The sequence below is a fragment of the Pelodiscus sinensis genome, chromosome 8 (genome assembly GCF_049634645.1).
Source record: "Pelodiscus sinensis isolate JC-2024 chromosome 8, ASM4963464v1, whole genome shotgun sequence".
Lineage (NCBI taxonomy): Eukaryota > Metazoa > Chordata > Testudines > Trionychidae > Pelodiscus > Pelodiscus sinensis.
Genome location: NC_134718.1, coordinates 809,608 through 834,090, shown reverse-complemented (window position 1 = coordinate 834,090; position 24,483 = coordinate 809,608). Strand labels below are relative to the sequence as shown.

At 61.8% G+C, this 24,483-nt stretch overlaps 1 protein-coding gene across 1 annotated transcript in view; it reads left to right on the top strand.

The window, feature by feature from the left end:
* CNNM1 (cyclin and CBS domain divalent metal cation transport mediator 1) overlaps positions 1-24,483 on the top strand; it is a 49,181-nt gene that overhangs the window by 8,545 nt on the left and 16,153 nt on the right. Inside the window, 4 exon segments of the mRNA XM_075934460.1 lie at positions 17,724-17,752; positions 17,754-17,868; positions 19,629-19,766; positions 20,028-20,197. Of these exon segments, the coding sequence (XP_075790575.1) occupies positions 17,724-17,752; positions 17,754-17,868; positions 19,629-19,766; positions 20,028-20,197 (452 nt within the window).

Genomic DNA, 24,483 nt, shown 5'->3' with positions numbered 1-24,483 from the left:
GGCAGCGCGGTCGCTTTGGGGCGGGGTGCGCCTCCGGGTGACGCGGCGGGGACGGTCGCTTTGGGGCGGGGTGCGCCCCCGGGTGACGCGGCGGGGACGGGCGCTTTGGGGGGGGTGCGCCCCCGGGTGACGCGGCGGGGACGGGCGCTTTGGGGCGGGGTGCGCCCCCGGGGGACGCGGCGGGGACGAGCGCTTTGGGGCGGGGTGCGCCCCCGGGGGACGCGGCGGGGACGGGCGCTTTGGGGCGGGGTGCACCCCCGGGTGACGCGGCGGGGACGGGCGCTTTGGGGCGGGGTGCGCCCCCGGGTGACGCGGCGGGGACGGGCGCTTTGGGGCGGGGTGCGCCCCCGGGGGACGCGGCGGGGACGGGCGCTTTGGGGCGGGGTGCGCCCCCGGGGGACGCGGCGGGGACGGGCGCTTTGGGGCGGGGTGCGCCCCCGGGGGACGCGGCGGGGACGGGCGCTTTGGGGCGGGGTGCGCCCCCGGGGGACGCGGCGGGGACGGGCTGTGACGGCGCGTTGGGGGTCCCCCGTCTCCTGCACCCCGAAATGGCACAAACAGACTGCACCAGCCGGTGGAATAGAGGAAGTTTATTGCCTCTCCAGGATACAGCACAGCACAGATGTAATCTGGTCACAGAGCTGGGCTAGGATGCCTCAGGCCCCCTTGAGATGGGGGAGACTGGGCCCCTAAACTCCAGCCCCTTCCCCTAGGCTCTCCTCCATGCTCTCAGACAGCAACTAACTAACTCTCTTCCAGCCCTGCCCCCCAGCCAGGGCAGCATCCACCTTCCTTTGTTCCTCTCCATGGGGGGTGTCTGGTCACTGGTTTGCATAGTGACTCATCCTGTTTTGCTGGGTCGTGGTACCCACGGCAGCCAGTGGGGGTTACCCCAGAGCCAGCAGCATAGAAACCAGCCAGGTACCCCCACTACGTCACACGGGCGCTTTGGGGCGGGGTGCGCCCCCGGGTGACGCGGCGGGGATGGGCGCTTTGGGGCGGGGTGCGCCCCCGGGTGACGCGGCGGGGGCGGGCGCTTTGGGGCGGGGTGCGCCCCCGGGTGACGCGGCGGGGATGGGCGCTTTGGGGCGGGGTGCGCCCCCGGGTGACACGGCGGGGACGGGCGCTTTGGGGCGGGGTGTGCCCCCCGGGTGACGCGGCGGGGACGGGCGCTTTGGGGCGGGGTGCGCCCCCGGGTGACGTGGCGGGGACGGGCGCTTTGGGGCGGGGTGCGCCCCCAGCTGATGCGGTGGGGATGGGCGCTTTGGGGCGGGGTGCGCCCCCGGGTGACGCGGCGGGGACGGGCGCTTTGGGGCGGGGTGCGCCCCCGGGTGACGCGGCGGGGACGGGCGCTTTGGGGCGGGGTGCGCCCCCGGGTGACGCGGCGGGGACGGGCGCTTTGGGGCGGGGTGCGCCCCCGGGTGACGCGGCGGGGATGGGTGCTTTGGGGCGGGGTGCGCCCCCGGGTGACGCGGCGGGGACGGGCGCTTTGGGGCGGGGTGTGCCCCCCGGGTGACGCGGCGGGGACGGGCGCTTTGGGGCGGGGTGCGCCCCCGGGTGACGTGGCGGGGACGGGCGCTTTGGGGCGGGGTGCGCCCCCAGCTGATGCGGTGGGGATGGTCTTCGATCATTGTGAGCTTCTTCCAGAGCGCAGTGGTTGTCTGGTTCATTCGCGTGGCTCTGGCGGGGGCGTTCTGTGCACCCGGTGACGTACCACGTGCTGCGTTAGGCAGGCCTAGGGTCCATGGGCCTTGACAGCTCTGTCCTGGGGGAGCAGCTTTCGTGTCTGTTGCTCGGGCAGCCTCTGAATTGGTGGGTCTGGTCCGTGTAGTGCCTGCCTCAGAGGACGAGCTTAGAGAGGTTGGGGGTGGCTTGAAGCCAGAAGTGGGGGTTCAGGAGAGAGTTCTTTCAGGGCGGGGTCTCCACGGAGTACAGGCTGCAGCTATGTGAGGACCCCCTGTGGGTTCCAGTGGGGGGCGGTAGGAGAGAACTAGGAGTGCGCCGTCGGAAGGGGGTTCATTTCTATCTTGAAGCAGAAAACGATCACTCTTGGTCTGACTTACCAGTGCTCAGCCTCAAAGGAAACCTGCACGTACCTTTCAGTAGAGGCGCTGGGAGCTGGGTTCATCGCTCTGCTACACACTGAAAATCGTGGCCAAGGATGTGGAGAAATGGGGAAAGGTCCAGAGGTGAAAAGACGATGAAAGGTCTAGAGAACATGAGCCATGAGGGAAGACTGAAAACATTGGGTTTGTTTAGTTTCGAAAAGAGGAGACTGAGGGGGACATGAGAGCATTCAAGTATTTAAAAGGATGTTACAAGGAGGAGGGAAGAAAATTGTTCTTGGCCTCTGAGGACAGGACAAGCAGCAAGGGGCTTAAATTGCAGAAGGGAGGTTTAGGTTGGATGTTAGGAAAAACTTCCTGCCTGTCAGGGGGGTGAAACACGGGAATAAATTGCCTGGGGAGCTTGTGGAATCTCCATCACTGGAGGGATTCGTCTACACTGGCATGATTTTCCGGAAATACTTTTAACGGAAAACTTTTCTGTTAAAAGTATTTTCGGAAAAGCGCGTCTAGATTGGCAGGGACGCTTTTCCGGAAAAGCACGTTTTGCGGAAAAGCGTCCGTGGCCAATCTAGACGCGCTTTTCCGCAAAAAAGCCACGATGGCCATTTTTGCGACCGGGGCTTTTTTGCGGAAAACAGTCCTGTGCTGTCTACACTGGCCCTTTTGCACAAATGTCTTTCGGAAAAAGACTTTTGCCCGAACCGGAGCAGCACAGTATTTCTGCAGAACACTGACAATCTTACAGGAGAGCATCAGTGCTTTTGCGGAAATTCAAGCAGCCAGTGTAGACAGCTGGCCAGTTTTTCCAGAAAAAGTGGCCAGTCTTGACACAGCAGAAGAGCAAACATGCTCTTTCAGCAACCCCTGTATTCCTCATTGCACGAGGAATAAGGGGGCTTCCGAAAGAAGGGTTTTTTCTGACATTTGGCCCAGTCTAGACAGGCCAAATTTTGGAAAAACCTCTTCCTATAGAAGAATTGAAAAAAAGGCGGCAGCATAGCCATGCCCTGAGAGTTGATAAGGGCTGGGGATAGCAAGTGATGGAGAGGAGGAGAACAGAGAGGGCGGGGCTTCAAGGAAGGGGTGGGGCCTGGGGGGAGGATGGAGCGGTAGGTCTTGGCTTGTTCTGACATTTAAAGGGCGATTTTGGGCATAAAAAGGTTGGAGACCGCTGCTCTAGACAGTGCTGGGTCCTGCCATGAGGGCAGGGGCTGGACTCGATGCCTCTCGAGGTCCCTGCCAGTTCCAGTGTTCTATGAGTCTGAACTGAGCGTTTGATTCTGGCCCATGTGAAATCTTGGCAAGCGAGGGGAAGGCAGAAGAATTCCAAAGGTCAGTAGTGATGTGAATCAAAGGAATGAGCAGTGGAGGGAAGGGGGCTTATTGAGGAAACCAGTGAACTAGTGAATGGCTGGAAAGAATGTGGCGAGTGCCAAGCAACACGTTAGTATGCAGGAGCTTACTGTAGCGTAGGGACTAAGCATGAAAGGCCGAACGCAGTCCAAGAGCAGATACATGCGGCGTTCCAGAGAACTTCCAAGTGGGGAAGTGATTGGAGATTTACATTCTCATTTGCAACAACTAAGGGGATGCTTTTAACCAGGAACAGATCGGGAGAAGCCGGACACTTGACTATCTTTACAGTGACAAATGCAGGTAGTCCAAAAGTTTGTATTCCTTGGAGCAGTGTGTCATGGCTCCTTCCCCACTCTGGCATGATAAATGCAGACGTGGGGGCCAGCAAGTGTACCCCAAAGCCTTATCTACCAGGCTTTGGTATAAAACTTCCCCCCAAATCTTAAAAACCTAGATCTTGGGAACAAAACTTCCGCTGCCACCACCCAAATGTTGATAAAGAAATCGGGAAAGATCATTTGGGAAATCTCACCCCTAAGATAAAAATCAAGGCACATAATTAACCACTGCCAGGTTAATAAAAGAAAAGAAAGAACTTTTATTATTACAACAATATTCCTGTTGCAAACATAATGACTAGATAGGGAGGTAACAAAATATACTCATGGAGAAACTCCATGGGCCTAGAACTTAGTTACAAAGAAAAGCCAAAACATCTTTTAAGCAGTGCCAGATCTCAGATCCCATACCCAATCCTTAAAACAATAAAACCTAACGAAACTACCTAAACTTTACCCTACTTACAGAAAATGAAGAATGGTATCTTGGAGAGAGAGAGACATGCTTGTCCCTCTCTCTAGCTGTAGAGAACTCTCTCTCAGAGAGACAAAAGGGAGAAAGGACAAACCCAAATTCCTTTGTCCCAGTTTGAAAAGTCCCACCTACATTCCTATTGGTCACTCCACCTGGCTAGGTGTAGTTAACCCCTTAATCCCCAGGCTGCTGGCTAACCCTCATAATCATGACAGAGTGTTGAATAATTAATCATCTCGCAAAGTTCACCTAGATCATCTCAAACTAGAGTGTCCCAGTAGGAGGGCCACACTGACGAGTGTATCTGGTAACAAATAGTGATAGAAATGTAGCCGTGTTAGTCTGGTGCAGCTGAAACAAAAAACAGGGCTATGTAGCACTTTAAAGACTAACAAGATGGTTTATTAGGTGATGAGCTTTCGTGGGTGAGGATGATGTAGACCGGTTTCAGATCACGGATGCTAAGCTTTTGGTTCAACCTCAAAAACAACTCTTAGAAACCTGGAGCTGCTCGTGGCCAGACTTCTGTGACTGGCATGTGAAAACACCAGTCCACGTGGTGCAGCGTCACGGGAGGAACACCAATGAATCCAAAGATAAAACTACTAGACTGAGTCTAAACTAAAGGGGACGGTGGAATGAAGGTACGCCACTCCAGCTGTGTTAGTTACATAGCTGGAGTCAATGTATCTTGTTTCGAGTTTTCCCACCGACCCCACAGCGGGAGGCCGAGAGTAGAAATGCTTCTATTGGCTTCCCTTACTCCTCACAGAAGCAGGATTCCCTGCCACCAATGGGGGCACCCTCTGAGTTCAATTTAGCAAGTCTTAACTAGACCTGTTAAATCAAACACTGGAAAATTGATTGTGACAGAATCCATCTTCTGTTTAGCAAAGGCATGACTTAAGAGCTAACCTGTTGGGCAGAGGACAGAGGGAATCATGAAAATGGCAGTTAAGCTCCCAGCAAGCCTCATAAATACTTAATGGACAAATTAGATGGGTTGCCACACACTTCCTCATATTATCAGAGTCAAAAATGGGTAAAGGAGATACGTAAGACAGAGCCCTTGAGAGAGAGAACCAAAAAAATGTTAGTGATGGGAAATCAGATTACAGCTGGACACTGATTCCCCTGTTTGTGGAGCAGGAATTCATGGGAGTGGGAGGAGCCTTCTGTGTTCCTAGTCTTGAAATCGGAAAGGTTATTGAATTATGCAGCCATTCTGATGGCTGCACTAATGGAGAAAATGTTGAAACTCGCTGGAATTAGAGATTTGTACCTGGCTGCAAGTGTAATTTGTATCTGATTCCCCGTCGGGCATTCTGACCAGCAGCAAAGGGACCTTGGAGAGCCAGTACGGCAGAAGTGAAATAGCATTCCATGCTACTGCAGTAATGCAGGCCGCTGTCGTGGCTCCCGGCACATTCCACCCTGCCCGGCATTAAATGATTGTCAGAGCAGCAAACCAAGCTCTAAGATGAGGAGGTGGCTGTTACAACGTGTTGGGGTTCCTCCAATCCTGCAGCCCCGTAGCAGCAAGAATAGACTCCACCAGCTGCTTCTCCCGGATACTGCACAGCATAGACGTGATGTGTCTATAGGAGTCTGGGCCAGGATGCCTCAGACCCCTTGACATGGGATCCCTGGACCCCTAGATTCCAGCCCCCTCCTTAGACTGGTTCTTTCATGATTCCAGCCCCAGACTGCCCCTTCCCCCAACACTCACTTCCTCATTCCCTCGCTGCCCTCAACTGGTCAGACCAGTTGCATCTTAGGCAGCCCACCTGCTGGGCAGTGCTCCGGACGCCGGCCAGTGGGGGTCACCCACAGCCCAAGCATAGTGACCAGCAAGGTACTGACACTACATCACAGTGGCTAGTAAGATCATTAAATGAGGTCATACAAGGAGCTTGTGCACGCAGGCTGAGGACAGGTCTATGACGCAGGCCCAGAACCCAGAGGTGATGCCGCGCTCCAGTCATGTGAGAAGTCAAGTTAAACTGCTGGAAAAGACAGGGACGGGCCGTGCGATGTGTGCCGATCCAGGGAGAGCTGATCGCGGTCCATGGACTTAGTGTGAAATGAGATTTTTCCCTGTAGGAAACCGCGAGACTGTTCAGAAAACATGGAATAGTACAACAGAGAGACTGGCTGTGTTTCCCGACAGATCAGACGGTGGGAAAGGTGAGAGAGAGTTTAAACGCCTTGGCTAAGACCGCATGCAGCGAATGGCCGTGTGACGTAGTGGGGGTACCTGGCTGGTTTCTGTGCTGCTGGCTCTGGGGTAACCCCCACTGGCTGCCGTGGGGACCACGACCCAGCAAAACAGGATGAGTCACTATGCAAACCAGTGACCAGACACCCCCCATGGAGAGGAACAAAGGAAGGTGGATGCTGCCCTGGCTGGGGGGCAGGGCTGGAAGAGGGTTAGTTGGTTGGTGGCTGTCTGTGAGGATGGATGAGACAGCCTAGGGAGAGGAGCTGGAGTTTAGGGGCCCAGTCTCCCCCATCTCAAGGGGGCCTGAGGCAGCCTAGCCCAGCTCTGTGACCAGATTCCATCTGTGCTGCGCTGTATCCTGGAGAGGCAATAAACTTCCTCTATTCCACCGGCTGGTGCAGTCTGTTTGGGCCATTTCGGGGTGCAGGAGACGGGGGACCCCAACGCGCCGTCACAGGCCGTCATCGCCTTGTAGAGCCGAGGCGGTTGCCCCAAAAGACACGGGAATGCTGGGGAAGTGGCAGCCTGGACTGGGAAGAGTGAGTTGGGGCAGGATTTCGCGCCCCATTGTTCTATCCTACCCAAGTGCCAGCACTTTGGGAGCAGCAGCATCTGGTGCCCATGTTTGCTGGGCATCTCTGGAGGAGACACTGGCAGTTGGGAGTGTGCTGTGGCAGGGAATGGACTGAGATCGCCGCTCCGTGCTGCACAGGCCTGGAGCAGCGGGTCGTTGTGATGGCCAAAGGAGGAGCGGGGAGCAGCAGGATACGGACCCTGGACATCAGACAAGCAGCCCAGGACTCCCTCAGGGAACTGATGGGCAGGATCCCCTGGGGAGAGGAAAGGCGTCCAGCAGAGCTGGCTGGATTTTAAAGACTTATTGAGGGCACAGGAACAGACCATCCCAATGTGCAGTAAGAAAAGCAAATCTGGCAGGTGACTTGCTCAGCTTAGCAGAGAATTCTCCGGTGCGCTCCAACGCACAGAGGAAGCTGACAAGGACTGGAAATGTGGGCAGATGAATAGGGAGGAGGATGAATATATTGCTCGAGAATGCAGGGGAGTTCTCAGGAAGGGGAAAGCGCGATTGGAATTGCAGCTGGCAAGGGATGTGAAGGGGAACAAGGAAGGTTTCTACAGGCGTGTTAGCAATAAGAGGGTGGGCAGGGAGTGGGTGGGGCCCTTACTGGATGAGGGAGGTAACCTAGTGACAGATGATGTGGGGAAAGCTGAAGTGCTCAATGCTTTCTTTGCCTCTGTATTCACGGACAAGGTCAGCTCCCAGACTACTGCACTAGGCAGCGCCGTATGGGAAGGAGGTGGGCAGCCCTTGGTGGGGAAAGAACAGGTTAGGAACTATCTAGAAAAGCTAAACATACACAAATCCATGGGTCCGGATTTACTGCATCCGAGGATGCTGGGGGAGTTGGCAAATGTCACTGCAGAGCCTTTGGCCATTATCTTTGAAAACTTGTGGAGATTGGGAGAGATCCCGGATGATTGGGAAAAGGCAAATGCAGTGCCCAGCATAAAAGGGAAGAAGGACAAACCAGCAAACTACAGACCAGTCGGCCTCACCTCAGTCCCCGGAAAAATCACGGAGGGGATCCTCAAGGACTCCATTCTGAGGCACTTGGAAGAGGGGAAAGTGATCAGGATTAGTCAACATGGATTCCCAAAGGGCAAGTCGTGCCTGACCAATCTGATTAGCTTCTATGATGAGGTAACTGGCTCTGTGGACGTGGGAAAGTCAGTGGATGTGATAGACCTTGACTTTAGCAAGGCTTTTGAAACGGTCTCCCACAATATTCTTGCCAGCAAGTTAAGGGAGTCTGGATTGGAGAAACGGCCTGTAAGGTGGATAGAAAGCTGGCTAGACTGTCGGGCCCAACGGGTGGTGATCAATGACTCGATGTCTAGATGGTAGCTGGTATCGGTGCTTTTTTTGTAAGAAGACTTGAGTAAAAACAGCCACAATGCCATGCTGGGAGTCGAGCAGGCTTCCATCAGGAGCTGAGCTGCCCCAGGAAAATAGGTGCCGGCACCCGTGGGGCAAGTCCTGCTGGGAAAATAGGTGACAGGACACCGTTCCGGGCAGCACCATCACAAAAAAAGCACTGGCTGGTGTGACGGCGCGTTGGGGGTTCCCCGTCTCCTGCACCCCGAAATGGCACAAACAGACTGTACCAGCCAGTGGAATTGAGGGTGGTTTATTGCTCCTCCAGCACAGCGCAGCACAGATGTAATCTGGTTACAGGAACTGGGCTAGGATGCCTCAGGCCCCCTTGAGATGGGGGAGACTGGGCCCCTAAAACTCCAGCTCCTCTCCCTAGGCTGTCTCATCCATTCTCCCAGACAGCCACCAACCAACCAACTACATTCCCTTGCAGCCCTGCCCCCCCAGTCAGGGCCGCATTCCACCTTCCTTTGTTCCTCTCCATGGGGGGTGTCTGGCCCCTGGCTCAACAAGTTTGGCCTTACCTCTGCCTAGCGAGGTTTTCCCTGCTGGGTCTTGCTCCAGACAGCAGGGGTCACCACAGCCCAGCAAGTACCCCCACTACGTCACAGTTCTCCCCCCTCCGAGAGCGAACTGAGCAGGGTCACTCCGCTCGTGACCTAGGGAAGTTCGGGTCCTCTGCGTGGGAACCCGCCCTGGGGACATGGGTGCTCCCCTTGACTCAGGCCGGCCATGGCAAGGCCCCACATGAGCTGGCTTCCCTCTGTCCACTCGCCACCCCGCTCCAGGGCGACTGGCGCAGGCCTGTCCTCGGGGGTCACACCCACCCTTCCGCTGGCCTTGATCTCTGGCCAGGGTCTCTCGGGCCGGGGCCATGAGCCCAGCGAGCCTTCTCTGGACAACCAGGGCGGCTTCCACCCCCGAAGCTCCATCCAGGGAGGTCTTCCCCTCCCATAACTCTCTCAGCAAGCCCAGAGGGTCTATCTGGGGTAGAGACCCCCAAGCCGCTTTCCTCCTGTCTTGGGCCTTCCCGCCCCTCTGGCAGGAGTCACAGGACCGGCAGTACCGCTGCACGGCTGTAAAGATTCCCGGCCAATAGAAGTGCTGGAGCAGCTTCAGCCGGGTGCTCCGGATCCCCCAGTGGCCCTCAATGGGGACATCGTGGGCCAAATACAGCAGCTTGAGGCGATACTTTCGGGGGACGACCAGCTGCCGCTGGACCCCCCATGCCCTCGCCTTCCTGGGGGGGAGCCACTCACGGAATAGGAGCCCACGCTCCCACAGGAATCTCTCCTGGCCACCTCTCCCCCGGGGCTGAGCTGCACGGAGGCCAGCCTGGTCCCTCAGCCTCTGCAAGGAGGGGTCTGCCTGCACCTCAGCCTGGAATTCAGCTGCTGAGGCAGGGATCAGGACCTGTCCCCCACCTCTGCCTCGGTCCGGAGTCCCAGCCTGGCTGGACCCCGTGTCCACTGGGATGGGACCCTGAGGACGCTGCCAGGAGTCCTTCCCTGGACCCACGTTGTCAGCCCCCCGCTGGCTCTGGCTCCAGGTAGTGACTAGAGCCCGCTGGGATTCATGGGGCCACTCCTCTAGGTCATTCCCCATCAGCACCTCGGTGGGCAAGTGCGGGTGCACCCCCACTTCCTTGAGGCCTTCCTTCGCCCCCCATTTCAGATGCACCCTGGCTACAGGCACCTTAAACGGGGACCCGTCTATGCCCTTCAGGGTCAGCTGCGCGTGGGGTAGTATCCGCTCCTGGGCCACTATGTCAGATCGGGCCAGAGTCACCTCCGCCCCCGTGTCCCAGAAACCCGTCACCTTCCTACCATCCACCTCCAGGGGTATGAGGCACTCGCTCCGCAGGGGCCGTCCTGCCCCCACCCGGTACACGGAGAAATCCGCCTCCTGAGAATCAGACCTCCCAGGGGAGGTGCACTGAGCATCCTTCCCCTCTCTCTGAGCTGAGGTTTGCCTGCCAGCCCCTGCCTCTGGGGCAGCCTGCCCTTCCCCCCGCCCCAGCCAGTTAACCCTGGAAAATCCCTGATCCTGGGACCTGGTGCACTGAGCCCTCTTGTGGCCTTTTTGCCCACAGCGATGGCAAGTTAGGCTTTGGGTTGTCTCTGACCAGGCCCTGGCTGGTTCTCTGGGGCGCAGACGACCTGTTCCTTGGTCTCGCCCCGTAGTTGACTCCCTCCGTCGCTCAGCCGAGATCCGGTCTCTGCGCGGTTCCTTCTCTCTCCGGGACTCCCGTTCACACCCGGACCGGCTCTCCGTGAACTCATCCGCCAGTCTCCCGGCCTCCTGGGGGTTCTCTGGTCTCCGGTCCTTGAGCCACAGCCTCAGTTTGGGTGGGCACGCTTCATAGAACTGCTCCATCATGACCAGCTTGAGCAGCTCCTCTGCGGTCTGGGCTCCGACTCCAGACACCCACTTGCGGCAGTATTGCGCCAGGCGGGAGGCCAGGTCCACATAGGTCTCCCGTGGCCCTTTCTGTACCCCCCGGAACTTCTTCCTGTACATCTCGGGGGTCAGCCCGAACTTGTGCAGCAGGGCCTCCTTGACTCGGTTGTAATCCCCTGGCTGTAGGTCCTCCAGCTGACTGAGCACTCCGGCCGCCTCCTGGTTCAGTGCGGGGATGAGCTCCTGCAGCCAGTCAGCTGGGGGAACCCGTTGCAGTCCACAGGCCCTCTCAAAGGCACTGAGGAACCCGTCTATGTCACCCATGTCCTTCAATTGGGCCACCATGAGCCTCTCCAAGCGTCTGGCAGTCCTGGGACCCTGGGGCCCATCCGCACTTGGCGCAGCCGGTGCCCCGCCGGTTCTCCGCTCTGCCATGGCCAGCTCATGCTGCCGCTGCCTCTCTCGATCTTGGCGCTCCCTCTCTCGGTCCTGGCGGTCCTTCTCTCGGTCCTCTACTTCCAATTCCCTGATCCGCAGCTGGATCTCCAGCTGCCGCAGCTTCACTGGGCTGGCCCCTGCCCTAGATGGGCTACGGCTTGCAGGCCTCCCGGGAGATGCTGTCTCATCTCTCCGTTGGGTTCCAGCGCTCCTCCCCCTCTCTGAGCCTGACACACTTTAAGGGGGTTCTGGCTGCTTCCCCTGGGGACAAGATCCTGGCCCTGTGGCTGGTCATTATCTTCCAGCTGGGTAATCAGCTGGGCCTTGGTTGCTTTCCGCACAGGCAAGCCCCTCTCTCTGCACAGCCCCACCAGCTCTGCCTTCAAGAGTCGGGTGTAGGCCATCTGCCCGCTGGGCCCCTCGGTGCAGACTCACCAGTCTAGTGCTGCAGCGCCCCACGATTCCCAGGAACCGCTTCGCTCTGTCTCCAGCACGCCTGGCTCCAGGGCTCTTGCTTCTACTGCGCCTTGTCGCTTGCCGCTGGGAGCTTCATCCACGGGGTGCAGTGCATCCCACTTCTGACACCAGTGTGACGGCGCGTTGGGGGTTCCCCGTCTCCTGCACCCCGAAATGGCACAAACAGACTGTACCAGCCAGTGGAATTGAGGGTGGTTTATTGCTCCCCCAGCACAGCGCAGCACAGATGTAATCTGGTTACAGGAACTGGGCTAGGATGCCTCAGGCCCCCTTGAGATGGGGGAGACTGGGCCCCTAAAACTCCAGCTCCTCTCCCTAGGCTGTCTCATCCATTCTCCCAGACAGCCACCAACCAACCAACTACATTCCCTTGCAGCCCTGCCCCCCCAGTCAGGGCCGCATTCCACCTTCCTTTGTTCCTCTCCATGGGGGGTGTCTGGCCCCTGGCTCAACAAGTTTGGCCTTACCTCTGCCTAGCGAGGTTTTCCCTGCTGGGTCTTGCTCCAGACAGCAGGGGTCACCACAGCCCAGCAAGTACCCCCACTACGTCACAGCTGGTATCAAGCAGAGGGCCCCAGGGCTCAGTTCTGGGGCTGGTTTTATTCAACGTCTTCATTAGTGACCTGGATCATGGGTTGGGTTGGCCTGATGTGGATCAATTGGAGAGAGTCCAGTGGAGGACAAAAAAAAAAAGGATTTGGAGATTAGGGCACATGGTTTATAAGGAGAGGCTGAGGGATTGGGGCTTATTTAGTCTGCAGAAGAGAAGAGTGAGGCGGGTTTGAGAGCAGCCTGCAACTCCCTGCAGGGGGTTCCAGAGGCTGGAGAGAGGCTGTTCTCAGTGGGGGCCGGTGGCAGAACGTGGAGCAGTGGGCTCAAGTTACAGTGGGGAAGGTCTAGGTTAGATATTAGGAAAAACTCTTTCCCTAGGAGGTGGGGAAGCCCTGGGCTGGTCCCTAGGAAGGGGGTGGAATCTCCATCCTAAAACCCTCTAAGTCCTGGCTGGACAAAGCCCAACTGGGATGATTTTAGCTGGGGTTGGTCCTGCTTTGAGCGGAGAGCTGGACTAGAGGTCTCTGCCAACTTCCATCTTCTGTGATTTTCCATCGCTGCCACTTTGTGCACCTGCGCCGTTTGTGATGTGGGCTTCAGTTTGGGAATCCGGTATCTTAATGCCGGAGGGTTTGTATGGCTCAAGTGTTTAACAAGAAGAACTCAAGCTCTAAGTCTGGAATGGTCACACAGCCCTTCCAGCTGTGTCCCATTTACAACAGAGCCGTATGGTTGCCCCCAAAGTAACGTTACAATAAACTCGCTGCTGTTTGAACATGGAGTGGGAAATTGGAGGCTGCTCGGAATAGCTCACCGCATAGCAGGAGGTACTTGGCCAAGAAGGAAAAGACCCTCGTAGGCCCTGGTGCTGTGAAGTAGCACCTCCTACGCGTTGTGGCAGCTTGGTGGTTTTGGCCGAGTGCGAGTGTCATTAACAGTCAGCCTGTGGCCAAAAGACACAGCCCTTTCTCACCCAGCGCCGTGCATGAGACCAGATGGCCCCGAGTGTCTGGAAGGAGGTTTTGGCAAACATGAAGTGCTTGAAAGTGGGGTTTTGCTAAGATTTATTCCCGATGAAACCTTGCTGCTGCTCTCATGCAGCCAAGGCCGGTTCTTCGTACTTCGTTAGGTGGAAGTGCTGTTCTGTCACTGCTCGTTGGCCAGACAGGAGAGAGGCTGCGTGGGACAGAGGGAGCGAGGGTCTGAGCCAAAGAGCTGGCAGCGTTTCAACAGGCCAACTGGATCCCTTTTTCCAATGTGTGCCGTAAGCTGTACGGGCAGCAGTGCCGCTGCCGCCGTTCCCAGCTCTGCCACGGGGGCTGCGCCGGGATCCCCCTTGCAGACGTTTCCCTGCTGCTCTGTGTGGATCTGACAATATGAACTTCAGCTGGGGGGTGACTAGCCTGGGCGCCCCTGCCGTGCGGAGCAGTCAGCCCCTGCTGGGAGGGGCCCGGCGCGGTCGCTGCTTTCCGTGCAGCGCCGAGGCCGGTCCCTGCGCTGGTGGGAACAAGGGCAGGAGGCGCTCGGGCGGCAGGCGCCCCGGGACTGCCCCGCGCTTGCCGGGTTCGCAGGCTGGCAGAAGGGGTCTGAATGATGGTGAAGGGCAGGGGCGACAGGTTTGCAGAAATGTTGTTGGTGCTCGGAATGCCCCAAGCCCGCACCCCTCCCCCATTCGAACTCCCACCGCCCCCCCCCTGGGCTGGAGCAGGAGTTCGGGTGCAGGAGGGGGAAAGAAGATGGGCTCTGGGAGGGAATCGGGTACAGGCTGGGGTGCAGGTGCAGGCTCTGGTAGGGAATGTGGGAGTGGATCGGGGGGCAGGCTCTGGAAAGGAGTTGGGATTTGGGAGGGGGTTGCAGCGCTTACCTGGGGCACCCCCCTCTGGCAGCGGCTCCTAGGTGGGAGACAGGGTGCTCGGGGCGGGGCCAGCATGCCAAGACTCATCCCGCCCATAGCTGCAGGGCCATGCTGGCTGCTGCCGCGCCAGCCCCGCTAGTGGTGGCAGCGGGGACCCGGGCGCTGTTCCCTCTAAGCTGGGCACTTGTGCGGCCGCTCAGGAGAGATTCCCTCCCTCTGGGCCCCGGGCACTGGCCACTGTGGGCAGACAGGACCCTGGACTGGACGGGCCGTTGCTCTGACCCCGTCTGGCCCTGCTGATGTTCTTGTTCCAAGGCCACCCAGCTGACAAGCAGAGCGCCCACAGCCAGGTGTGTGTCCATTGGTGGGGCGCGTCTGCACACAAATGGAAAAGATTAGCAGGAACATTGGCCCAGGGCCATTTTAAATCACCCTGGGGCGGGGGGTTCTGGCCTGGGGGAGGGGCACAGGGTCGGGGAGGGGGTCGTGGCCTGGGGGAGGGGCGCAGGGTAGGGGAGGGGGCCGTGGCCTGGGGGAGGGGCGCAGGGTAAGGGAGGGGGTTCTGGCCTGGGGGAGGGGCGCAGGGTCGGGGAGGGGGTCGTGGCCTGGGGGAGGGGCGCAGGGTAAGGGAGGGGGTCGTGGCCTGGGGGAGGGGCGCAGGGTCGGGGAGGGGGTCGTGGCCTGGGGGAGGGGCGCAGGGTAAGGGAGGGGGTCGTGGCCTGGGGGAGGGGCGCAGGGTAAGGGAGGGGGCCGTGGCCTGGGGGAGGGGCGCAGGGTCGGGGAGGGGGTTGTGGCCTGGGGGAGGGGCGCAGGGTCGGGGAGGGGGTTGTGGCCTGGGGGAGGGGCGCAGGAGGGGCGCAGGGTCGGGGAGGGGGTCGTGGCCTGGGGGAGGGGCGCAGGGTCGGGGAGGGGGTCGTGGCCTGGGGGAGGGGCGCAGGGTCGGGGAGGGGGTCGTGGCCTGGGGGAGGGGCGCAGGGTCGGGGAGGGGGTTCTGGCCTGGGGGAGGGGCGCAGGGTCGGGGAGGGGGTCGTGGCCTGGGGGAGGGGCGCAGGGTCGGGGAGGGGGTTCTGGCCTGGGGGAGGGGCGCAGGAGGGGCGCAGGGTCGGGGAGGGGGTCGTGGCCTGGGGGAGGGGCGCAGGGTCGGGGAGGGGGTTCTGGCCTGGGGGGGGGCGCAGGAGGGGCGCAGGGTCGGGGAGGGGGTTCTGGCCTGGGGGAGGGGCGCAGGAGGGGCGCAGGGTCGGGGAGGGGGTTCTGGCCTGGGGGAGGGGCGCAGGAGGGGCGCAGGGTCGGGGAGGGGGTCGTGGCCTGGGGGAGGGGCGCAGGAGGGGCGCAGGGTCGGGGAGGGGGTCGTGGCCTGGGGGAGGGGCGCAGGAGGGGCGCAGGGTCGGGGAGGGGGTTCTGGCCTGGGGGAGGGGCGCAGGAGGGGCGCAGGGTCGGGGAGGGGTCGTGGCCTGGGGGAGGGGCGCAGGGTTGGGGAGGGGTCGTGGCCTGGGGGAGGGGCGCAGGGTCGGGGAGGGGTCGTGGCCTGGGGGAGGGGTGCAGGGTCGGGGAGGGGGTTCTGGCCTGGGGGAGGGGCGCAGGAGGGGCGCAGGGTTGGGGAGGGGTCGTGGCCTGGGGGAGGGGCGCAGGGTCGGGGAGGGGTCGTGGCCTGGGTCCGGGGTTTGGAGGCGACCCGAGGGAGGGGTCTGGCCGGGAGCCGCTTTCCTGGCCAGCGCCCCAGGGCGGGCCGGGCTCCCTGGCTGCTGCAACCACGTGGCTCTCGCTCCTGCAGGGGGAGGTGGCTTGTGCGGGCCCCAGCCCCAGGCCAAGCTCTCTGGTTGTTTCCAGCCAATAGGAGCTGAGAGATTGGCTCCGGTCAATTCCTATTGGTCGGTTCTTTTTGACCAGTAGGAACTGAGGATTGGGCTGGGGGCGGGGAGCGAGCCGGGGGCCGGGCACTGGGTTTTAAAGCCGCGTCAGCTGTGCGGGCCGGATCCGGCCCCCGGGCCGTATTTTGCCCAGCCCCGATCTAGGGCCTTTGGTTCTGGCCACGCTGGGACAGGAGGCCGGACTGGTGGGCTCAGGTCCGACCTGTGACCCTCTCCAGAGCTGTCTCCTTGGGCTCCGCGCTGGTGGGTCCCCCGGGGAGGGGCGCAGTCAGTGCGCTGCCCCCCCCTCGGCGGACTGCCCTGGACTCCTGCCTCGCCAAAAACGACTCCTCTCGTCCCTGTGCCTCAGTGGCCGCAGCCATGGAAGGGGGGCTCCTTCCAGCCCGCGTCCCAGCACCACGCAGAGGGGCACAGGGACTGCAGCCTGTCTAGGTTCTTCCTCAGGGATCCCGGCTGCAGGAGCTGAGAGGGTGGGGCTGGGGGCAAGGGACTTGGCAGGCGGATCTGGTGCCATCCCCCATGGGGTCGAGTAGCTGCAACGGGCATTTCCAGAAAGCTCCGCTCTGCCCGTCAGCCTCCCTGCCAGGAGCCGCCTTGCTTCCTGGGGGTGGGCGCTCTCCCCTCTGCCCTCTCCATGTGCGCGTGGCTGGGGGCGCGAGGGGGCAGAGCTACAGGCGGCGCAGGGCTGGTGAGCCTGGTGCTTGTCACGTTTGAGAGCCAGGTGTTGAGCGCAGAACTCCCACCCTCCCGCGCCGGCCTCTGTGCGCTCCCAGCACGGGCCCTGGGGGAACAGGAACCAGCTTCGGTCCGGTGCCAGGGTCACTGTGGGCTGACCTAACCCCCTCCCACCCAAGAGACCTGTGCTCCCAGCCAGGCTCAGGAGCGGGGCCCGGGCCTGCCTCGTCCCTAGTCGGCAGTGGAGAAGGGTCCTACAGGGGCGTCTCCCCTGTGAATCAGGGTCCTTTGCCCACCGAGAGCAGGGATGGGAAGGGCTCCTAGATACCTTCAACTGTCTCCTTCCTCCGTCCAGCCGGGCACAGCTTCTCGGGTTTCCCCTGCTGGCAGCTGAGCTCGCGGGCTCTGGCAGGAAGTGCACAGACCTGCCCGGCATTGAGTCCAAGCAAGCACAGAACCCCCGGCTTCAGGGCACCAACCCTCAGGCCCTGCCCCCCCTGCTCACTAGATCCCTCACTCCCCTCACTCCCTGTCACCTGAGGGGGGTGCTGCTGAGCTGGTGCGCAGGGCTGGGACAAAGCACGGAGCCCCCCGTCCGGCCGTGCCACACTCAGAGCAGCCTCTCCTGAGAACTTGGGCCCGGATGTGGGAGCCAGTTTTCCAGAGCAGAACAAGAAGAGGCTCCCGCAGTCCCGGGAGCTAGGGGCTCCAGGAAAGGGAAATCTGGCGTCCGGCATGTTCCCTATGAGCCCTGGCTGGTCTCACCAGGTTCTATATTCTCCCTTGGGCGGGGCCTCCAGGGCAGGGCGCTGCCACGGGGCAAATGGCAAGGCCCACTCCAAGCCGTGCCTCCTGTCCAGCTCCAGGGGGATGGGTCAGGTCCTCCAGGGCAGTGCTGCTGCCTGTGCCCATCCCTCGGGTACCAGGTCACCTCCCAGCGTGCTGGCAAAGTGCTCACTTGCCTTCCAGCGGCTCCCCCTGCCCTGGGATTTCTTGAGCACCTCAGCCTGGGGGTCCCATTCCTGCTCTGTCCCCTCCTCAGGGAAATCGCACCTGGCCATCGTGCAGCGGAGTGAACAACGAAGGGGAGGGAGACCCGTTCTATGAGGTGATGGGGATCGTCACGCTGGAGGATGTCATAGAAGAGATCATCAAGTCTGAGATCCTGGACGAGACAGACCTTTACGGTCAGTGCTGCGGGCCAGATGCTGAGCGCAGGGCCCTAGACAGACGGACACAGTCGGAGCTGCGGGCCAGATGCTGAGCGCAGGGCCCTAGACAGACGGACACGGTCGGAGCTGCGGGCCAGATGCTGAGCGCAGGGCCCTAGACAGACGGACACGATCGGAGCTGCGGGCCGGATGCTGAGCGCAGGGCCCTAGACAGACGGACGCAGTCGGAGCTGCGGGCCAGATGCTGAGCGCAGGGCCCTAGACAGACGGACACAGTCAGAGCTGCGGGCCAGATGCTGAGCGCAGGGCCCTAGACAGACGGACGCAGTCGGAGCTGCGGGCCGGATGCTGAGCGCAGGGCCCTAGACAGACGGACGCAGTCGGAGCTGCGGGCCAGATGCTGAGCGCAGGGCCCTAGACAGACGGACGCAGTCAGAGCTGCGGGCCAGATGCTGAGCGCAGGGCCCTAGACTGATGGACACAGTCGGAGCTGCCTGCCAGATGCTGAGCGCAGGGTCCTAGACAGACGGACACAGTCAGAGCTGCAGGCCAGATGCTGAGCGCAGGGCCCTAGACAGATGGACACAGTCAGAGCTGCGGGCCAGATGCTGAGCGCAGGGCCCTAGACAGACGGACACAGTCAGAGCTGCGGGCCAGATGCTGAGCTCAGGGCCCTAGACAGACGGACACGGTCGGAGCTGCGGGCCAGATGCTGAGCGCAGGGCCCTAGACAGACGGACACAGTCAGAGCTGCGGGCCAGATGCTGAGCGCAGGGCCCTAGACAAACGGACACAGTCAGAGCTGCCTGCCAGATGCTGAGCGCAGGGCCCTAGACAGACGGACGCAGTCGGAGCTGCGGGCCAGATGCTGAGCGCAGGGCCCTAGACAGACGGACACAGTCGGAGCAGCGGGCCAGATGCTGAGCGCAGGGCCCTAGACAGACGGACGCAGTCGGAGCTGCGGGCCGGATGCTGAGCGCAGGGCCCTAGACAGACGGACGCAGTCGGAGCTGCGGGCCAGATGCTGAGCGCAGGGCCCTAGACAGACGGACGCAGTCAGAGCTGCGGGCCAGATGCTGAGCGCAGGGTCCTAGACAGACGGACACAGTCAGAGCTGCAGGCCAGATGCTGAGCGCAGGGCCCTAGACAGATGGACACAGTCAGAGCTGCGGGCCAGATGCTGAGCGCAGGGCCCTAGACAGACGGACGCAGTCAGCCTGAGCAGCTGGGAGTTAAACGCCCTTCGTTCTCGGGAAATGATCTCAGCTGTGCGGGGCAACATCGGGCTGCCGTAGTGCCCTGGGCTGGGCTTACAGTAGGGCCAGGCCCACGCTCCGAAGGGGTCTGACTGCTGGCCCTGCCCATGGGCAGGGTGGCTGGGGCTGTGTGCACTGGGCACCCCGCATCTTCCTCACTGTACGCGTGCAGAGTGAATCAGGGCGAACAATCGGCACCGGGAGCGGGGATGTGGAAAAAGACCCCTGGCTCCTTCCCCCCCGCTCGCCCCTTCCCCTCTGCTCACCCCCCCTTCCCCTCTGCTCGCCCCCCCTGCCCCTCTGCTCGCCCCCCCTGCCCCTCTGCTCGCCCCTGCCCACTGGCCAGAGGGCTTCTCTCCGCCCCCGGGGCGCCCAAGAGGTAGGGGCTGGCCTGGTTCTGGAGGCGGCTGCGCGGGCGCTGGGGGGCGAGCGCGGTGTGAATGTCTCAGGTCTGAGCTGGCCTGGTGGAATCCAAGGTCCAGTCGCGTGCCAGCGCGTAACCTCTGCGCTCCCCTGCAGCCGAGAGCCGGAAGGAGCGAGTGTCCCACCAGGGCAGGAAGCCGCACGACTTCTCCATCTTCCGGCTGTCGGACAGCGAGATGAAGGTGAAGATCTCCCCTCAGCTGCTGCTGGCCGCGCACCGCTTCATGGCCTCAGGTACCTCCGGAGCCCGGGGCTCAGAGCCCCCAGCACCGCCCGACCCCTGCCCCTCCTCCCTGGGCCTCGGCACGGACTGGCCCAGGGCGTGCGGGGCCCGCGCCCACTGTGCTGGGAAGGCCCGTCCTCGGGGTGGCAGCTGCCTGGCCCAGGTGGGGGGCTCGGCACTTTGCCAGCAGTGTTGGGGGAGCGAGCACAGGCTCCCGGCACTGCTGGCCTGGGAGAGGCAGAGCCCCTCACGCAGCCCGTCTCCTCCCCCAGAAATCGAGCCCTTCAAGCCTCCCTGCCTCTCGGAGAAGATCCTGCTGCGGCTCCTCAAGCACCCCCACGTCATCCAGGAGCAGAAGTTCGACCGGGCGAGCAAGCGGGCGGCAGAGCACTGCCTGTACCAGCGCGGCCGGCCCGCGGACCACTTCACTCTCCTGCTGCAGGTGGGCCCGGCGTGGTAGGGGCGCAAGCCAGAGGCCGTGGGACTGGGCTTGCCACGAGCAGAGGCTGCCCCACACCCCGCAGGCAGACGGGCTGCTGGACTCGTGCGAGCCGGGACTGCCCGGTCGGGGACCTGCCCCGCCTGTGGGCCTGGCTCGTCCGACCTGCAGAGCCGCAGCGGGGCTGAGCCCCTGAGCTGAGCCCTTCCCTTCCCGACTCATCGTGTGGTCAGTACAAATTGTATCGACTGCCCGGGGGCCGCAGCGGGGCGGGCGCTTCCCTTCGACTCATCGTGTGGTCAGTACAAATTGTATCGACTGCCCGGGGGCTGCAGCGGGGCGGGCGCTTCCCTTCCCGACTCATCGTGTGGTCAGTACAAATTGTATCGACTGCCCGGGGGCTGCAGCGGGGCGGGCGCTTCCCTTCCCGACTCATCGTGTGGTCAGTACAAATTGTATCGACTGCCCGGGGGCTGCAGCGGGGCGGGCGCTTCCCTTCCCGACTCATCGTGTGATCAGTACAAATTGTATCGACTGCCCGGGGGCCGCAGCGGGGCGGGCGCTTCCTTTCCCGACTCATCGTGTGGTCAGTACAAATTGTATCGACTGCCCGGGGGCTGCAGCGGGGCGGGCGCTTCCCTTCCCGACTCATCGTGCGGTCAGTACAAATTGTATCGACTGCCTGGGGGCTGCAGCGGGGCGGGCGCTTCCCTTCCCGACTCATCGTGTGGTCAGTACAAATTGTATCGACTGCCCGGGGGCTGCAGCGGGGCGGGCGCTTCCCTTCCCGACTCATCGTGTGGTCAGTACAAATTGTATCGACTGCCCGGGGGCCGCAGCGGGGCGGGCGCTTCCCTTCGACTCATCGTGTGGTCAGTACAAATTGTATCGACTGCCCGGGGGCTGCAGCGGGGCGAGCGCTTCCCTTCCCGACTCATCGTGTGGTCAGTACAAATTGTATCGACTGCCCGGGGGCCGCAGCGGGGCGGGCGCTTCCCTTCCCGACTCATCGTGCGGTCAGTACAAATTGTATCGACTGCCCGGGGGCTGCAGCGGGGCGGGCGCTTCCTTTCCCGACTCATCGTGTGGTCAGTACAAATTGTATCGACTGCCTGGGGGCCGCAGCGGGGCGGGCGCTTCCCTTCCCGACTCATCGTGTGGTCAGTACAAATTGTATCGACTGCCTGGGGGCTGCAGCGGGGCGGGCGCTTCCCTTCCCGACTCATCGTGTGGTCAGTACAAATTGTATCGACTGCCCGGGGGCTGCAGCGGGGCGGGCGCTTCCCTTCCCGACTCATCGTGTGGTCAGTACAAATTGTATCGACTGCCTGGGGGCCGCAGCGGGGCGGGCGCTTCCCTTCCCGACTCATCGTGTGGTCAGTACAAATTGTATCGACTGCCTGGGGGCTGCAGCGGGGCGGGCGCTTCCCTTCCCGACTCATCGTGCGGTCAGTACAAATTGTATCGACTGCCTGGGGGCTGCAGCGGGGCGGGCGCTTCCCTTCGACTCATCGTGTGGTCAGTACAAATTGTATCGACTGCCTGGGGGCCGCAGCGGGGCGGGCGCTTCCCTTCCCGACTCATCGTGTGGTCAGTACAAATTGTATCGACTGCCTGGGGGCTGCAGCGGGGCGGGCGCTTCCCTTCCCGACTCATCGTGTGGTCAGTACAAATTGTATCGACTGCCCGGGGGCCGCAGCGGGGCGGGCGCTTCCCTTCCCGACTCATCGTGCGGTCAGTACAAATTGTATCGACTGCCCGGGGGCTGCAGCGGGGCGGGCGCTTCCCTTCCCGACTCATCGTGTGGTCAGTACAAATTGTATCGACTGCCCGGGGGCCGCAGCGGGGCGGGCGCTTCCCTTCCCGACTCATCGTGTGGTCAGTACAAATTGTATCGACTGCCCGGGGGCTGCTGCGGGGCGGGTGCTTCCCTTCCCGACTCATCGTGTGGTCAGTACAAATTGTATCGACTGCCCGGGGGCTGCAGCGGCGCGGGCGCTTCCCTTCCCGACTCATCGTGTGGTCAGTACAAATTGTATCGACTGCCCGGGGGCCGCAGCGGGGCGGGCGCTTCCCTTCCCGACTCATCGTGTGGTCAGTACAAATTGTATCGACTGCCCGGGGGCTGCAGCGGGGCGGGCGCTTCCCTTCCCGACTCATCGTGTGGTCAGTACAAATTGTATCGACTGCCCGGGGGCTGCAGCGGGGCGGGCGCTTCCTTTCCCGACTCATCGTGTGGTCAGTACAAATTGTATCGACTGCCCGGGGGCTGCTGCGGGGCGGGCGCTTCCTTTCCCGACTCATCGTGTGGTCAGTACAAATTGTATCGACTGCCTGGGGGCTGCAGCGGGGCGGGCGCTTCCCTTCCCGACTCATCGTGTGGTCAGTACAAATTGTATCGACTGCCTGGGGGCTGCAGCGGGGCGGGCGCTTCCCTTCCCGACTCATCGTGTGGTCAGTACAAATTGTATCGACTGCCCGGGGGCTGCAGCGGGGCGGGCGCTTCCTTTCCCGACTCATCGTGTGGTCAGTACAAATTGTATCGACTGCCCGGGGGCTGCTGCGGGGCGGGCGCTTCCTTTCCCGACTCATCGTGTGGTCAGTACAAATTGTATCGACTGCCTGGGGGCTGCAGCGGGGCGGGCGCTTCCCTTCCCGACTCATCGTGTGGTCAGTACAAATTGTATCGACTGCCTGGGGGCTGCAGCGGGGCGGGCGCTTCCCTTCCCGACTCATCGTGTGGTCAGTACAAATTGTATCGACTGCCCGGGGGCTGCAGCGGGGCGGGCGCTTCCCTTCGACTCATCGTGTGGTCAGTACAAATTGTATCGACTGCCCGGGGGCTGCAGCGGGGCGGGCGCTTCCCTTCGACTCATCGTGTGGTCAGTACAAATTGTATCGACTGCCCGGGGGCTGCAGCGGGGCGGGCGCTTCCTTTCCCGACTCATCGTGTGGTCAGTACAAATTGTATCGACTGCCCGGGGGCCGCAGCGGGGCGGGCGCTTCCCTTCCCGACTCATCGTGTGGTCAGTACAAATTGTATCGACTGCCCGGGGGCTGCAGCGGGGCGGGCGCTTCCCTTCCCGACTCATCGTGTGGTCAGTACAAATTGTATCGACTGCCCGGGGGCTGCAGCGGGGCGGGCGCTTCCCTTCCCGACTCATCGTGTGGTCAGTACAAATTGTATCGACTGCCCGGGGGCCGCAGCGGGGCGGGCGCTTCCCTTCCCGACTCATCGTGTGGTCAGTACAAATTGTATCGACTGCCTGGGGGCCGCAGCGGGGCGGGCGCTTCCCTTCCCGACTCATCGTGTGGTCAGTACAAATTGTATCGACTGCCTGGGGGCTGCAGCGGGGCGGGCGCTTCCCTTCCCGACTCATCGTGTGGTCAGTACAAATTGTATCGACTGCCCGGCGGCCGCAGCGGGGCGGGCGCTTCCCTTCCCGACTCATCGTGTGGTCAGTACAAATTGTATCGACTGCCCGGCGGCCGCAGCGGGGCGGGCGCTTCCCTTCCCGACTCATCGTGTGGTCAGTACAAATTGTATCGACTGCCCGGGGGCTGCAGCGGGGCGGGCGCTTCCCTTCCCGACTCATCGTGTGGTCAGTACAAATTGTATCGACTGCCCGGGGGCTGCAGCGGGGCGGGCGCTTCCCTTCCCGACTCATCGTGTGGTCAGTACAAATTGTATCGACTGCCCGGGGGCCGCAGCGGGGCGGGCGCTTCCCTTCGACTCATCGTGTGGTCAGTACAAATTGTATCGACTGCCCGGGGGCTGCAGCGGGGCGAGCGCTTCCCTTCCCGACTCATCGTGTGGTCAGTACAAATTGTATCGACTGCCCGGGGGCCGCAGCGGGGCGGGCGCTTCCCTTCGACTCATCGTGTGGTCAGTACAAATTGTATCGACTGCCCGGGGGCTGCAGCGGGGCGGGCGCTTCCCTTCCCGACTCATCGTGTGGTCAGTACAAATTGTATCGACTGCCCGGGGGCTGCAGCGGCGCGGGCGCTTCCCTTCCCGACTCATCGTGTGGTCAGTACAAATTGTATCGACTGCCCGGGGGCTGCAGCGGGGCGGGCGCTTCCCTTCCCGACTCATCGTGTGGTCAGTACAAATTGTATCGACTGCCCGGGGGCTGCAGCGGGGCGGGCGCTTCCCTTCCCGACTCATCGTGTGGTCAGTACAAATTGTATCGACTGCCCGGGGGCTGCAGCGGGGCGGGCGCTTCCCTTCCCGACTCATCGTGCGGTCAGTACAAATTGTATCGACTGCCCGGGGGCTGCAGCGGGGC